The 17973-nt window shown below is 46.7% G+C and overlaps 1 protein-coding gene across 7 annotated transcripts in view; it reads left to right on the top strand.

The window, feature by feature from the left end:
* The window catches only part of DNTT (DNA nucleotidylexotransferase), a 412449-nt gene that overhangs the window by 300122 nt on the left and 94354 nt on the right, over positions 1-17973 (top strand). For all 7 annotated transcript variants that reach the window (XM_056529815.1, XM_056529818.1, XM_056529819.1 and 4 more), the window contains one exon: positions 2189-2291. In XM_056529815.1, the coding sequence (XP_056385790.1) occupies positions 2189-2291 (103 nt within the window). The remainder of the gene's footprint in view (positions 1-2188; positions 2292-17973) is intronic.

Genomic DNA, 17973 nt, shown 5'->3' with positions numbered 1-17973 from the left:
AGACCTGACCTCACTAGTCAGCTGATGAAAGGGAGCCTGTCTGCTTCAATGGGTGGAGCAATCGCTTGGTGGGAGAGAGATCAATCTGCAACTAATGCAACAGCTGTAGACACCCTGATTGAAAACCACAGGTCTTTTGAATGGATGCAGCTCATTTATGTTTCAATGTGTGGGGTGGCTGATGTATGGGAGGGAGGAAAATGGAATTATGGGATTTGTAGGCAAAAGAAGGAAATACCAGTTCACAAAAAGCTAGCCACAGTGTTATGGTAATCTCCCAACATAGCCATTTAGCCCCAAGACAAGTGCAAATCTTTCCTAAGCATGTCCATTACTGCCTGCCAGGTTCATACTAAAACCACCTTATGGTGGATAACCCCTTTAAAAATAGGGGTATGTTTATTACATTACTTAATTCCTTTAGAACACGGGGGTGAATGCCAACTGGACCTGGCAATTTGTCTATTTCGATTTTTTTGTAGGCAGCACTGTACTTCTTCCTGGGTTAGACAGGGGACCTGTACTGGGGAGTTTACCTTATCTCTCTGTAGTTCACCTGGCATTTAATTTTCCTCGGTGAATATAGTGGAGAAGAATCTGTTTAAAATATTTTTCCTGATCCCCGTCTAAAAATGTTTCCTTTTTAAAGAGCCTACACTTTCATTTTTGACCTTTTTGCCATTTATATAGTTATAGAAGATTTGGGGGTTAGTTTTACTCTCTTTGGCAATAGTGTTGCTCGCGAATATTCGCAATTCGAATTTTAATCGCAAATATCGCATATTCGCGAATTCGCAAATATTACGAATATAGCACTATATATTCGTAATTACGAATATTCATTTTATTTCTGCATATGCGAAAATGTATGCGCATATGCGCATATTTGCAAATTTTGAGTCCTCCCTTATTTAACGGTATAGGCAACTATGACTGGTGCATTGTCTGCGATTTTTTGCCCATTGAAGCTAATAGTCCCATTGCGGGCAATGGGGATCTCCCAGCATGTATAACAGTTAGATAAGCAGGACCGTCTCGGCAGCACAGTGGATGGGAGACCACCACGGGTTCAAGTCCCAGGGTGGGACAGAGTCTTACAGTGTTGTGGTTTAACTTTACTTTCCTGGAAAAGCAGCTGAGTTGCCCATAGCAACCAATCAGATTGCTTCTTTCATTTTTCACAAGGCCTCTGCAAAATGAAAGAAGCAATCTGATTGGTTGCTATGGGCAACTCAGAAACTTTTCCTGGAAAAGTTTCTGAGTTGCCCATAGCAACCAGATTGCTTCCTTCATTTTTCAGAGGCCTTTTCAAAAATGAAAGAAGCAATCTGATTGGTTGCTATGGGCAACTGCACAACTCTTCCTCTACACTGGTTTTGATGAATCTCCCCCATAGATGGAGATTTATCAAAACCTGTCCAGAGGAAAAGTTTCTGAGTTGCCCATAGCAACCAATCAGATTGCTTCCTTCATTTTGCAGAGGCCTTGTGAAAAATGAAAGAAGCAATCTGATTGGTTGCTATGGGCAACTTAGCTGCTTTTCCAGTAAAGTAAAGTTACACCACAGCATTGTAACACTCGGTCCCACCCCGGTGCATTGCCATAGAATGAGATTTGCCATAGAATGAGATGCTCTGAGATGCCGTGAGATCCCCATAGACCACAATGGACATACTTCTGGCATTAGTCAAGATGCAATTCAATGGTGTATGTTTTTTTTCTCCTATGAAGCCTATCCATATTAACTATTCTAACCCCCTCCTTCCACTCCACCCCCAGGTACATTAAAAAGTCCCCACTCTCTATCTATACTATCTTCCCCCCTCTATGTTGTAGTTTCCCTCCCCCCCCCCCCAGTCCCTAGTTTAAACACTCCTCCACCCTTCTAGCCATCTTCTCCCCAAGCACAGCTGCACCCTCCCCATTGAGGTGCAGCCTGTCCCTACGGTAGAGCCAGAATCCAATAGTGAAGTTGGCCCAGTCCTCCATGAACCCAAACCCCTCCTTCCTACACCATCTTCTGAGCCTCTTATTTACCTCCCTAATCTCCCGCTGCCTCTCTGGTGTGGTGTGCAATATTTGTGCAGCTGTAAAAAGGTGAAGATAGCTTGAATATTAAAATTATGATTAATGACAATCACAATGACCTGTACAAGAAACTAAGAAATATTTTACATTCAATCAACAGGGGGAAAGATGTTGGACATGATGTGGATCTCTTAATAACATGTCCCAGAAGTGGAGTTGAGAAGAATATTTTGCACTGCACCATTAATGTACTGAAGAATCAGGTGAGACAGTCTTCTGAATGCATGGAAAGGTACCATATTCCAAATATCTATCTCTCTCTCATATCTATCTATCTATTAACCCGTTGCATTCATAGGGCGTACAAGTACGCTTTTGCCGTCTGGGACTTAACGCACCAGGGCGTACCTGTATGCCCTGAAGTATAAAATTACTTTGAAACGATCTCAGGAGCTGCGCCCAATTCAGAGCATTGAGTGTCGGCTACTGTCAGTAGCCAGACAGTCACTGCTAATAATGGGCAGCAGGGATCCAGCCGCTGCCTGTCACTTACCTTTTAGATGCTATGATCAATGCTGATCACGGTGTCTAAAGTGAAAGTAAATGGTGTTGGTTAGTTTAGTGGAGCTTATCATACACATGTGATGTGATTGCAGGGCTAGATAAGCTAAGCCTCCTGCTGCTGATTGCCATTTCACTGATGCAGCCTGGCTTAGCTAGGCTGTATCAGAAGAGATTACCGATCAGACTGTATAATGCTATGCCATAGGCATAGCATAATACAGTGAATGCAATCTAATGATTGCATATAAAAGTCCCCTATGAGGACTTACGAAGAGTTAAATGAAAAAATATCTTTAAAATTATATAAAACCCCCTCCCCTAATAAAAATAAAAGTAACCTTATTTTCCTATTTTACAAAAAAATAGAAAAAATTTACATATTTAGTATCACCGAATGCATAGTTGTCCAAACTACTAAAATACAATATTTGTTTTCCCACATGGTCAATAGTGTAAGCATAAAAAAATACTAAATGCCAAAAATGCTAATTTTTGGTCACATCATATATCAGAAAAAAATATTTAAAAAGTGATCAAAAAGTACCCACGTCGCAAACAATCACGTCGCAAACAATAAGCCCTCATACATCCCTGTTAGAGAGGAGCTAATCAAATCTGACGATGCCAGTGGCCCAAAATGCCGGTATTGGGCTGGTGGGGATGGGTGCTGCATGGAGGGGACATTTGTATTGGGGCGTTCCGGGGTTGGTTCTGAGGAATCAACTCCACAGCTGCCCCAATGTGACCAGTTCCCTCCCTGTCTTGCCATGAGGCTGGGAGGGTCTAGGGCAGGGGTACTTTAGTGCCTTGGTGAGTGGTGACCCCGAGGTGCCGAATCTCACTGGGTGTACTGGCTCACTGAGTTGAAGCACTGGCAACATGAACTCTTCACCTTGTGGCACTCACCTCTTGATTCCCGGCCTTCTGGCTAGGATCAGAAATTTTTTATAGATCCGGCCAGATGTTCAGGCAGTATACCTTACACATTCACTTATTTATTAGTTTTGTCACTGTGTCACTTTTTGTGTGTTGTGTGTCCACAGGATTGTTAAGATGCGGTAGCCCTTCTGGGTGTCTCTCCTAGCAGTCTACGGGAGGTCTGTGTGGCCATCAGGTTCTGCACCTCCCTGCAAAAACCCTAGGTACTCCTGCCGACCGTTTACGGTTCTGCAGGCAGATACCTTAGCTGATGCCAAGGGGGATGCCGGGAGCATTTGTGGTCCATAGTTGCTTCGGCAAAAAGTGACATTGATGCTGGAACCTCGTAAGTACCTTTTGGGCCGGAGGCTAAGGGTAAGGTTTGTTGGGGGGCCTCTCTCCTGTAAGAGAAGGGCTTGCGATAGACCGCATCCTTTGTGCACATTTTTTTTAGTGTAACACGTTTTTCACTTTTTCTTGCACATTGGCTGATTCCAGAGCACGTTTCTCGGCTCTTAGAAAAAAAAAGAAAAAAAGCTACCCACTTGTTTCTGTAGCCTTTTACAGTTTTTAGTGGAGCGCATAGTCCTCCTCTCATAAGTTCAAACTGTACGTACACCTACGTTGTGTTCTTCATATATTTTCCTGTTAAACTAATTTGGGCCTAGTTACTGTGAAAGGCCAGCCAAAGCTACCCACGTGTTTCTGTAGCCTTCTACAGTTTGTAGTGGAGTGCATAGTTCTCCTCTCTTAAGTTTAAACTGTACGTACACCTGCGTAGTGTTGTTAATTTTTTTCCTGTTAAACGAATTTGGGCCTAGTTACTGTGAAAGGACAGCCAAAGCTTGGTTTTGTAGTCTAATACAGTTTTAAGGGTAGAGGACCGTATTGTGCTCCTCTTATAAGTGTAACATATACACACTCAGCTGGTGTATAAGTATGTCAGGCAGAGAAGTGCCAGGACATGCACAGAGGAGTGGCAGAGGCCTAAATTCATCAGGCAGAGGTCACAGCAGACTAAGGACGAGTCACAGCAGGAGTCGCAGCAGGAGGCCTGAGCTCCTGGTATCAGATAGCTGTTGTGTCTCGACCAGCAACCCATCTGCCATCATCCATTGGATAACTCGATCATCCACTTCATCACAAGCGACACCTAACACCCCCAGAAGTATTATATGCTGTGGGTTCAGCTCCACTATTTAGTGAGGACGATCTACTAGAGGACAGTCGGCAGCTACTGCCCAGCCAAGAAGTGGAGGAGAAATCTGTCACTTCCTCCGCTAGGTGGGCAAGTAGTGAAGAGGAGAGTGGCGTGGGAGGTGGTGTTGCAAGCATTCAGGCTCCTGAAGCAGACACTGAGGAGGAACCTGAGGAGGACATCAGTGACGTGCAGACACAACAGTGACGTGTCAGAACGGCATCCCACAACATAGTCTGATTTGCGACTTTCAACACATTGGAATTCCACCCTCCATATGTTGGACCGACTATACGAACAGAGAAAAGCCATCACCGATTTCTTGATGATCCAAGAGGATAAGGGTACTACCCTGTGAAACTTCAATGTCAACCAGTGGCAGCTCATACGTGACACCTGCCGTTTGCTCAGGCCCTTTGAGAAAGCAACATTATTAGTCAGTCGCCAGGATTACGGGGATGAACGACATCATTCCACTGCTTCATTTCCTACAACACGTGTTGGAAACAATGGCTGGTCAGGGCAATGGAGATGTGGCACCTAAATGTCACGGCCACATGAGCCCTGTGGGGGCTGAACTGGAAGAGGAGGAGGAGGGGGACAGTGAACACAGTTTAGGTTTTGTGAAATGGGTGGTATTTATAGTCGTCTGACAGGAGAGGAGGGGCAGGAGCAGCGACAGGAGCTGCAGAGTGATGAGGAAGACGGTACAGAGTACACAGACACTGTGGCAGTATGCAGTGGAGATGGAGGCAGGTAGTCCCTCCGAGTCACTTGCACAAATGACACGAGGCATGCTCACTTGCTTGTGTAGTGACTGCAGAATTGTCACCATTCGGCAGCAGGATGACTTCTGGCTCTCCACCTTATTGGACCCCTGCTAACGACACAAAATGGGGGCCTTTTCTACACCCACTGAGAGGGAGGACAAACTGACCTGCTACAGAGACATCCTACGTAGTCAGTTGGCCAATGACCATCTGCGCCATCGTCCAACCTCTCGCAGGTCTGAATCGGGTGGGGGGTGGAGCAATACCAGCTCCATTAGCAGCAGCCTGAGACTACAGTCGCTGCTGAGTAGCTTTCTTCACCCACATAGTGAAGCAACTGATCAGCAGCAGGTAGACCTGGAGCAGGACCTGAAACAGCAGGTGGTAGCATACCTTGGCATGACCCTGACAACACACTTTGGCTGGACTTCTGGTCAGCCAAACTTGATTTGTGGCCCCAAATAGCAGAGTTTGCCCTAGAAAAGTTGTCCTGCCCGGCCAGTAGTGTGCCATCAGAGCGGGTGTTTAGTGAGGCAGGGGCCATAGTAACCCCAAGGAGAACTTGTCTGTCCACGAAAAATATGGAGAGACTGACCTTTGGAATGATGAATCAGGCATGGATCAGCCAGGATTTCCACCCACCAGTGCCTGATGCATCAGAGTAGATTGACCATGGTTCCACACCCACACTTCACAAATATGGAGAGTGCAAAACATTTTAAGGTGCTGCTCCCCAGTTACAGACATTCCTCTGCATCAGACCACAAGTAAGCATTGAGGATATGCATTAGCTAAAACTTAACTTTTCTTTGGATAAAATATATGTACCCCAATTTTTTTTTTTATATCTAAGAAAAGGAAAGGTGTGCAAAAAACATGTGCCACCTGTTACGCCGAGCGCTCCGGGTCCCCGCTCCTCCCCGGAGCGCTCGCTACACTCTCTCCGCTGCAGCGCTCCGGTCAGATCCACTGACCCGGGGTGCTGCGATTCTGCTTCCAGCCGGGATGCGATTCGCGATGCGGGTAGCGCCCGCTCGCGATGCGCACCCCGGCTCCCGTACCTGACTCGCTCTCCCTCGGTCCTGTCCCGGCGCGCGCGGCCCCGCTCCCTAGGGCGCGCGCGCGCCGGGTCTTTGCGATTTAAAGGGCCACTGCGCCGCTGATTGGCGCAGTGATTCCAATTAGTGTCTTCACCTGTGCACTTCCCTATATCACCTCACTTCCCCTGCACTTCCCTGCCGGATCTTGTTGCCATTGTGCCAGTGAAAGCGTTCCTTGTATGTTCCTAGCCTGTGTTCCAGACCTCCTGCCGTTGCCCCTGACTACGATCCTTGCTGCCTGCCCCGACCTTCTGCTACGTCCGACCTTGCTTCTGTCTACTCCCTTGTACCGCGCCTATCTTCAGCAGCCAGAGAGGTTGAGCCGTTGCTAGTGGATACGACCTGGTCACTACCGCCGCAGCAAGACCATCCCGCTTTGCGGCGGGCTCTGGTGAAAACCAGTAGTGACTTAGAACCGATCCACTAGCACGGTCCACGCCAATCCCTCTCTGGCACAGAGGATCCACTACCCGCCAGCCGGCATCGTGACAGTAGATCCGGCCATGGATCCCGCTGAAGTTCCTCTGCCAGTTGTCGCTGACCTCACTACGGTGGTCGCCCAGCAGTCACAACAGATAGCGCAACAAGGCCAACAGCTGTCTCAACTGACCGTTATGCTACAACAGTTACTACCACAGCTTCAGCAGTCATCTCCTCCGCCAGCTCCTGCACCTCCTCCGCAGCGAGTGGCCGCTCCTGGGCTACGCCTATCCTTGCCGGATAAATTTGATGGGGACTCTAAGTTTTGCCGTGGCTTTCTTTCCCAATGTTCCCTGCATCTGGAGATGATGTCGGACCTGTTTCCCACTGAAAGGTCTAAGGTGGCTTTCGTAGTCAGCCTTCTGTCCGGAAAAGCCCTGTCATGGGCCACACCGCTCTGGGACCGCAATGACCCCGTCACTGCCTCTGTACACTCCTTCTTCTCGGAAATCCGAAGTGTCTTTGAGGAACCTGCCCGAGCCTCTTCTGCTGAGACTGCCCTGTTGAACCTGGTCCAGGGTAATTCTTCCGTTGGCGAGTATGCCGTACAATTCCGTACTCTTGCTTCAGAATTGTCCTGGAATAATGAGGCCCTCTGCGCGACCTTTAAAAAAGGCCTATCCAGCAACATTAAAGATGTTCTGGCCGCACGAGAAATTCCTGCTAATCTACATGAACTTATTCACCTAGCCACTCGCATTGACATGCGTTTTTCCGAAAGGCGTCAGGAGCTCCACCAAGATATGGACTCTGTTCGCACGAGGCGTTTCTTCTCCTCGGCTCCTCTCTCCTCTGGTCCCCTGCAATCTGTTCCTGTGCCTCCCGCCGTGGAGGCTATGCAGGTCGACCGGTCTCGCCTGACACCTCAAGAGAGGACACGACGCCGCATGGAGAACCTCTGCCTGTACTGTGCTAGTACCGAACACTTCCTGAGGGATTGTCCTATCCGTCCTCCCCGCCTGGAAAGACGTACGCTGACTCCGCACAAAGGTGAGACAGTCCTTGATGTCTACTCTGCTTCTCCACGTCTTACTGTGCCTGTGCGGATGTCTGCCTCTGCCTTCTCCTTCTCTACCGTGGCCTTCTTGGACTCTGGATCTGCAGGAAATTTTATTTTGGCCTCTCTCGTCAACAGGTTCAACATCCCAGTGACCAGTCTCGCCAGACCCCTTTACATCAATTGTGTAAACAATGAAAGATTGGACTGTACCATACGCTTCCGCACGGAGCCCCTTCTAATGAGCATCGGATCTCATCACGAGAGGATTGAACTTTTGGTCCTCCCCAATTGCACCTCGGAAATTCTCCTTGGACTTCCCTGGCTTCAACTTCATTCCCCAACCCTGGATTGGTCCACTGGGGAGATCAAGAGTTGGGGGCCCTCTTGTTCCAAGGACTGTCTAAGACCGGTTCCCAGTAACCCTTGCCGTGACTCTGTGGTTCCCTCAGTAACCGGCCTCCCTAAGGCCTATATGGACTTCGCGGATGTTTTCTGCAAAAAACAAGCTGAGACTCTACCTCCTCACAGGCCTTATGATTGCCCTATCGACCTCCTCCCGGGTACTACTCCACCCCGGGGCAGAATTTATCCTCTCTCTGCCCCAGAGACTCTTGCCATGTCTGAGTATGTCCAGGAAAATTTAAAAAAGGGCTTTATCCGTAAATCCTCCTCTCCTGCCGGAGCTGGATTTTTCTTGTGTCCAAAAAAGATGGCTCCCTACGTCCTTGCATTGACTACCGCGGTCTTAATAAAATCACGGTTAAGAACCGCTACCCCCTACCCCTCATCTCTGAACTCTTTGATCGCCTCCAAGGTGCCCACATCTTTACTAAATTGGACTTAAGAGGCGCCTATAACCTCATCCGCATCAGAGAGGGGGATGAGTGGAAAACGGCGTTTAACACCAGAGATGGACACTTTGAGTATCTGGTCATGCCCTTTGGCCTGTGCAACGCCCCTGCTGTCTTCCAAGACTTTGTCAATGAAATTTTTCGTGATCTGCTATACTCCTGTGTTGTTGTATATCTGGACGATATCCTAATTTTCTCTGCCAATCTAGAAGAACACCGCCAGCATGTCCGTATGGTTCTTCAGAGACTTCGTGACAATCAACTCTATGCCAAAATTGAGAAATGTCTGTTTGAATGCCAATCTCTTCCTTTTCTAGGATATTTGGTCTCTGGCCAGGGACTACAAATGGATCCAGACAAACTCTCTGCCGTCTTAGATTGGCCACGCCCCTCCGGACTCCGTGCTATCCAACGCTTTTTGGGGTTCGCCAATTATTACAGGCAATTTATTCCACATTTTTCTACCGTTGTGGCTCCTATCGTGGCTTTAACCAAAAAAAATGCCGATCCCAAGTCGTGGCCTCCTCAAGCGGAAGACGCCTTTAAACGACTCAAGTCTGCCTTTTCTTCGGCTCCCGTGCTCTCCAGACCTGACCCTTCCAAACCCTTCCTATTGGAGGTTGATGCCTCCTCAGTGGGAGCTGGAGCTGTTCTTTTACAAAAAAATTCTTCCGGGCATGCTGTCACTTGTGGTTTTTTTTCTAGGACCTTCTCTCCGGCGGAGAGGAACTACTCCATCGGGGATCGAGAGCTTCTAGCCATTAAATTAGCACTTGAGGAATGGAGGCATCTGCTGGAGGGATCAAGATTTCCAGTTATTATTTACACCGACCACAAGAACCTCTCCTACCTCCAGTCTGCCCAACGGCTGAATCCTCGCCAGGCCCGGTGGTCTCTGTTCTTTGCCCGATTTAATTTTGAGATTCACTTTCGTCCTGCCGATAAGAACATTAGGGCCGATGCTCTCTCTCGTTCCTCGGATGCCTCAGAAGTTGAACTCTCTCCGCAACACATCATTCCACCTGACTGCCTGATCTCCACTTCTCCAGCCTCCATCAGGCAAACTCCTCCAGGAAAGACCTTTGTTTCTCCACGCCAACGCCTCGGAATCCTCAAATGGGGTCACTCCTCCCATCTCGCTGGTCATGTGGGCATCAAGAAATCTGTGCAACTCATCTCCCGCTTCTATTGGTGGCCGACTCTGGAGACGGATGTTGTGGACTTTGTGCGAGCCTGCACTATCTGTGCCCGGGATAAGACTCCTCGCCAGAAGCCCGCTGGTTTTCTTCATCCCCTGCCTGTCCCCGAACAGCCTTGGTCTCTGATTGGTATGGATTTTATTACTGATTTACCCCCTTCCCGTGGCAACACTGTTATTTGGGTGGTCGTTGATCGATTCTCCAAAATGGCACATTTCATCCCTCTTCCTGGTCTTCCTTCAGCGCCTCAGTTGGCTAAACAATTTTTTGTACACATTTTTCGTCTTCACGGATTGCCTATGCAGATCGTCTCGGATAGAGGCGTCCAATTCGTGTCTAAATTCTGGAGGGCTCTCTGTAAACAACTCAAGATTAAATTAAATTTTTCTTCTGCATATCATCCCCAGTCCAATGGACAAGTAGAAAGAATTAACCAAGTCTTGGGTGATTATTTGCGACATTTTGTTTCCTCCCGCCAGGATGACTGGGCAGATCTCCTTCCATGGGCCGAATTCTCGTATAACTTCAGAGTCTCTGAATCTTCCTCCAAATCCCCATTTTTCGTGGTGTACGGCCGTCACCCTCTTCCCCCCCTCCCTACCCCCTTGCCCTCTGGTCTGCCCGCTGTGGATGAAATTTCTCGTGACCTTTCCATTATATGGAGAGAGACCCAAAATTCTCTCCTACAGGCTTCATCACGCATGAAGAGGTTCGCGGATAAGAAAAGAAGAGCTCCTCCCGTTTTTTCCCCTGGAGACAAGGTATGGCTCTCCGCTAAATATGTCCGCTTCCGTGTCCCTAGCTACAAGTTGGGACCACGCTATCTTGGTCCTTTCAAAATTTTGTGTCAAATTAATCCTGTCTCTTACAAACTTCTTCTTCCTCCTTCTCTTCGTATCCCTAATGCCTTTCACGTCTCTCTTCTTAAACCACTCATCCTCAACCGTTTTTCTCCCAAATCTGTTCCTCCCACTCCTGTTTCCGGCTCCTCGGACATCTTCTCTGTCAAAGAGATCTTAGCCTCTAAAAAGGTCAGAGGGAAAACTTTTTTTCTAGTGGACTGGGAGGGTTGTGGTCCTGAAGAGAGATCCTGGGAACCTGAGGACAACATCCTAGATAAAAGTCTGCTCCTCAGGTTCTCAGGCCCTAAAAAGAGGGGGAGACCCAAGGGGGGGGGGGGTACTGTTACGCCGAGCGCTCCGGGTCCCCGCTCCTCCCCGGAGCGCTCGCTACACTCTCTCCGCTGCAGCGCTCCGGTCAGATCCACTGACCCGGGGTGCTGCGATTCTGCTTCCAGCCGGGATGCGATTCGCGATGCGGGTAGCGCCCGCTCGCGATACGCACCCCGGCTCCCGTACCTGACTCGCTCTCCCTCGGTCCTGTCCCGGCGCGCGCGGCCCCGCTCCCTAGGGCGCGCGCGCGCCGGGTCTTTGCGATTTAAAGGGCCACTGCGCCGCTGATTGGCGCAGTGATTCCAATTAGTGTCTTCACCTGTGCACTTCCCTATATCACCTCACTTCCCCTGCACTTCCCTGCCGGATCTTGTTGCCATTGTGCCAGTGAAAGCGTTCCTTGTATGTTCCTAGCCTGTGTTCCAGACCTCCTGCCGTTGCCCCTGACTACGATCCTTGCTGCCTGCCCCGACCTTCTGCTACGTCCGACCTTGCTTCTGTCTACTCCCTTGTACCGCGCCTATCTTCAGCAGCCAGAGAGGTTGAGCCGTTGCTAGTGGATACGACCTGGTCACTACCGCCGCAGCAAGACCATCCCGCTTTGCGGCGGGCTCTGGTGAAAACCAGTAGTGACTTAGAACCGATCCACTAGCACGGTCCACGCCAATCCCTCTCTGGCACAGAGGATCCACTACCCGCCAGCCGGCATCGTGACACCACCTACACCACCAAGTATTGGTGGAAGGGAATGAAAGATGGAAGGGAATAACGTATGGTCCATTGTAACAGGTGTGGGTAAAAACTTCCCCTGTAAGGCCCTACTCTTGCACTATTAATTCCCTACTTGGCAAGTGTTACTCACCCTAAAAAGGGTGGCCCCACACAGGAACCGTCAACCGTCCACCTAAAAACACTGCCATTTCCCAGGGTTGTTAGCTGAAATTAAGGAGAAGTTTCTGTGTGGGGCCACCCTTTTAAGGGCGAGTAACACTTGCCAAGAAGGGAATTAATAGGGCGAGAATAGGGCCTTACAGGGGAAGTTTTTACCCCAACCTGCTACAATGGACAATACGTTGTTCCCTTCGTCCTTTTGGAGGCAAGTGTTACTCATCCTAAAAAAGGTGGCCCCACACAGGAACTTCTGCCTATTTTCCACCTAAAAACCTTGGGAAATGGCAGTGTTTGAAGGTGGAAATAGGGAGAAGTTGCTGTGTGGGGCTGCCCTTTTTAGGGTGAGTAACACTTGCCAAGAAGAGAATTAATTGTGCAAGAGTAGGGCCTTACAGGGGAAGTTTTTACCCCCACCAGTTACAATGGACCATACGTTGTTCCCTTCCACCTTTAAGAGGTCTTTGCATCACATCAATACTTGGTGGTGTAGGTGGCACATGGTGTTTTTGCACACCTTTCCTTTTGTTAAATAAAATAAAAAATGTGGGTATATATATTTTATCCTAGGAATATTATTACACGTTAAGTTTTACGGAATGCCTATCCTCAATACTTACTTGTGCACACTAACACTTTTACAAAAGAGACCGTTTTCTTCTGCCTACCAGACTCAGCTACTATTCTGATCCTGCCACCCACCTGAGGCCACCCATCTGATGGCAAGTTTTCCTTCTTTCACCCACCTTCATCACTGGGTACTGGTATTGCCACCCACAGCCCCACTCTGTCACTGGGTCACCTTCAGGACTTCCGATGCTGCTGATGCCAGCTCCAGGCTGTCTCATTCTGCCACCATATGTTCTCCTCATGCTGATGCCAGCTCCAGGCTGTCTCATTCTGCCACCATATGTTCTCCTTATGCCGATGCCAGCTCCAGGCTGTCTCATTCTGCCACCATATGTTCTCCTCATGCTGAGGCCAGCTCCAAATAATTTCGATAAAAGCCAGATAAGAAGTACTGAATGGAAGGTAACTCTTGTCATTACATTCTCATGACATGAAGGACATTTCCAAAACAATCTACATGTCATACTGAATAACAGTATTATTTCACTAACACAGCACACTCCCTATGTGTGTTATGACAAGTCAAATTGTTCTACACCCCCTATTGAGGCTCTCTGAAGCCCAGAAATAGCCATTTTTAAAAAAGATTCGCTCATCTCTAATCCCTGTAGAACGAGAATTCTAAAAGTTATAGAGGTCAGAAGGAGAGAATTTTAAGCATAGTGATTTTGTTAAATAAAGTTTGACTTTTTGTCAAAATAGTAAGATAATGGAAAAAGTACACACACTGGGTATCATTTTAAATGCAATGACCTACAGAATAAAGTGAACCTGTAATGTTTACCATAAAGGGCACTGTGTAAAAAGAAAACCCTCCAAAAATAGCATTTTTCTTTTCAATTTCCCACACAAATAATATTTTTTTTAGGTTTTGCCACATATTTTCTGGTAAAATAAAAGGTGTCCCTAGAAAGTAAAACTACTCATGAAAAAAACAAGCCCTCACATGGGTCTGTAGATGGGAAAATTAAAAATTAATGGAGGAAAAAAACAAATATGGAAAACCTTGTGGGCTGGCTGCAGGCTGCAGGGGTCGTGATATCACGGCCACACCCCTTGTGGCATCATGCCACATCACCTCAAAGCAAGTCTATCGGTGGAAGCCACCACACCCCCTCCTATAGACTTGCATTGAGGGGGCGTGACTTGACATCACAAGGGGCATGGCTGTGACATCACAATCACTGCAGCCTGGAGATTATAATGATCCGAATGCTGGGGCAGTAGAGTACCCCTATGAGGCCAAAATGGGTCCTTAAGGATTTAACAACTTATTACATGGTAAGGGACAGGAGTACACTGTCTGCATATAAGCACCAATATAACCAATGATACTGCCAAACAGTGCTCATATAGTGGTCTGGTATTAGGTCTGAGTATCAACACTATAAGGGCACGTTCACACGCTTGGATTTTTTAGCGGGTTTTCCGCTGCGTATTTGAAAGTGGGCGGGCTCTTGTCGGCTGTCCGCAGCAGATTTTCCGCTGTGGAATTTACGGTGCGGAAAATCCGCCACAGTCCCTACTGACTTCAATGGGGCTTGCGGCGGATTTTCCACAGTGTACATTATGCCGCAGAAAATCAGCTGCGGACAGCCGAGAAGAGCCCGCCCACTTTCAAATACGCAGCGGAAAACCCGCTAAAAAATCCAAGCGTGTGAACGTAAGTTTCCAGCTGTTTTTTTTTTTTTTTTTTTTTTTTTTTTGGGGGGGGGGGGGGGGGATGGGGGGGGACGAATGTCAATAAAAACAGCAATCACAAAAATTAAAAAAAAAAAAAAAAAAAGCTGTGGCAAGATGTTAGCTGCAAGTCAATAGGGAATTGCAAAATGCCATATCCACTTTGCGTTTTTCAGTTTGGCGTTTTTTTTTTATTTTTTTTATCCTTTTGGCGTTTTTTCATTCCTCTTTGGCATTTTCCTGCTCCTTGGCAGTTTTTCAAAATCGCAGCATGTGGAGACTATGGTGTTTTTTCAAAGAAATAGTGGTGTTTTTCTCCCATAGAAGTATAATGGGAGTGAAAAAAAAACAAGAAAACTTTGTTGTTTTTGTGCACGTTTTTTTAAATTATTTTTTGAATGTTTTTTTTTATTCTTTCCTGATCCAAAAAAGGGATGGAGTTAGCTTTTTTTTTTTATTATAAAATTTCGGAGGTTACCATAAAAAAATAAAAAATAATAAAAAAAAAAGATACAGTAGGGATGGAAAAAATTGTAGGGAACAAAATTTTTTTTTTTTTTAGAACAAAATTTGTATTCATTTTCAATCAGGGACCAATTTATGTGGGTGAGCAGGGACATAAAAATGCAGCCGGCAATATTAAAAGTGGATAAAGGGACCATGTAATTGTAAAAATAATATATATTTTTAAATTCATTTTGTGAAAGTTTTTATTAATAATATATTTTAATTATGTATTTTATACAGTGTGTGTGTTTTTTTCCTTTTTTTTTTTTTTTTTTTTTAGTTTATTCTCTTTATTTTATACATTATTTAGGTACTACTACTACTCCCAGCATGCTGGGAGCTGTAGTACCTGTATTAATAGACAGATCACAGTGGGTGTCTCAGGACAATCACAACGGTTGTGTCAAGAGTGACACCCGCTGCAATCTGTCTATTAATGCAGGTACTACAGCTCCCAGCATAAAGTAGAGTGTGCTCCATGTTGGGAGCAGAAGTACCTGCAGTAAGTAGCATATCACAGCGTGTGTCACTCTTGACACAACCGTTGTGATCGTCCTTTAGATTGCTGAGATGCAGAGTGGCTCTCTTCTGTGCTTCGCATCTCTCTGCTGTATACGGCCGGCTAGTGATGTGATTCATATATGCCGCTCAGAGCGGTGATTGGCTTCCACCCTCCGGCCAGTCACCCCTCTGAGTGGCATATATGAATCAGTGATGGGAATTTCTATTCACATCAATGGCGGGTCCGGAGTACAGAGCAGAGATGTGGAGCACTATAGAGAGCTGCTCAGCATTTCAGCAATATAAAGGACGATCGCATAGGGTGTCAGGAGTGATACCCGGGGCGATCTGTCTAATAGTATAGGTACTACAGCTCCCAGCATAGAACAGACTGTAGTAGTAGTACCTAAATAATGAATAAAATAAAGAGAATAAAGTAAAAAAAAAGTACACACACACACTTTATAAAACACATAATTAAAATACATTATTAATAAAACGTTTCACAAAATTAATTAAAAAAATATATAATTTTTACAATTAAACGGCCCCTTTATCCATTTTTAATATTGATGGCTACATTTTTATGTCCCTGCCCGCAAACAGACCAGCAATTGATTTGTTTGAAAATTTATAAAAATTTTCTTCTAAAAAATATTAACTACAATTTTTTCAATCCCTACTTCATCCTTTTTTTTTTTTTTTTTTTTGTACCCAACAAAATTCTTACAAAAAAATTGCCAAAGGGGCCAAAAAGGGGCCAAAAATGCAGTTTCCACACAAAGGCAAAAACACCCCCAAAAAAACGCAAAAATGCAAGAAAGTGCGTTTGCGTACTGTTGAGACAAACTTGACCGATGACATCTACAGCAATTGCCATTCTTTAAAGCAACACAAATAGATTTAGACCTCAGACTAAACCCTGGAACAAACCCCTGTATTAATTCACACCCCAGACCAGATCCCTATAAAATTATATATATTTATATTTTTTTATGTACCGTATTTTTCACCGTATAAGACGCACTTTTTCTTCCCCAAAACTGGGGGAGGGGAAGTTGGTGCGTCTTATACGGCGAATACCTGCGGCCATTAATGGCCGGGACCCACCGCTAATACAGGACATCACCGATCGCGGTGATGCCCTGTATTAACCCTTCAGACGTGGCGATCAAAGCTGACTGCTGCGTCTGAAGCGAAAATAACACTAACCCGGCTGTTCAGTCGGGCTGTTCGGGACCGCCGCGGTGAAATTGGGGCGTCCCGAACAGCTTACTGGACACCGGGAGGCACCTGCCTCCTCGGTGTCTTCTCCGTGCCGGGATCCCCTGCGCTCTCCTTCATCCAATAGGAGCGGCGTGCGTAGCGGCGTGATGAAGGCGACGTGATGACGGCGACGGAGAGCGTGGATCCCAGGGAAGAAGAAGTCACCACGGGGACGCGGCGACATCGATGGAGCGACATCCAGGGCACCGGTGACGAGCGGTGACGGGTTCGGAGTGGTGGGGACACGTGAGTATTACCTCCTGTCCAGTGGTCTTCAACCTGCGGACCTCCAGATGTTGCAAAACTACAACTCCCAGCATGCCCGGACAGCCGTTGGCTGTCCGGGCATGCTGGGAGTTGTAGTTTTGCAACATCTGGAGGTCCGCAGGTTGAAGACCACTGTTGGGTTCAGAATCTTTATTTTTTTAGATTTTTCACCTATAAATTGGGTGCGTCTTATACGCCGGTGCATCCTATAGGGCGAAAAATACGGTATATCAAAGGCCAGAGGGGAGATTTATCAAAGCCTGTGCAGAGGAAAAGTGAAGCAGTTGCCCATTGAAACCAATTAGAGTGCTTCTTTCATTTTTAGAGGCCTTTAAAAAAAATTAATAAAGCAATCTGGTTGGTTACTATGGTAAACTATTCCACTTATCTTTACACAACTTCTGACACATTCTCCCTATGTCTTTAAATAAATTCATATCAAGACCAGGTCCCTAAATATTTCCAAATTGAAATCCAGATGCACAAATACATTCACACCCCAGACCAGCTTCTGTCCTACCCCAGACCAGCTTCTGATGCCATTGCATATATGGTCTCAGTGCTGTGGCTCCTGGAGCTGAAGAAGAGCCCAGAAGTGAGGAAGGTAAGTGTTGCCATCCACTATCTATTGAACAAATCCGATAAGTATTATGTAGTCAGAAAACATGGTTGTCCCTCTCCTACAAAATTTTACTACCCTGCCTCCCCCCCCCCAAAAAAAAAATAATGATCTGCTCCTTCCTTTCAATTCTCCTGAACACCCTTCTTTCCTCCCTCTCTTGCTTCCTTTCTTCCTTACCTTCCTTCCTATCCTTCATTTCTTATTTTCCTTCCTCCCTATTTCCCTCCCTTCCTTCCATCCTTTCTTCCATCCTTCCTTCAATTCCTTACTACCTTCCTCTCTTCCTTCCTCTCTTTCCTCTCTTCCTTTCTTGTTTCCTTCCTTCCATTTCT

Source organism: Hyla sarda, chromosome 7 (assembly GCF_029499605.1).
Source record: "Hyla sarda isolate aHylSar1 chromosome 7, aHylSar1.hap1, whole genome shotgun sequence".
NCBI classification, from domain to species: domain Eukaryota; kingdom Metazoa; phylum Chordata; class Amphibia; order Anura; family Hylidae; genus Hyla; species Hyla sarda.
This window is presented reverse-complemented; position numbering and strand designations above follow the sequence as displayed.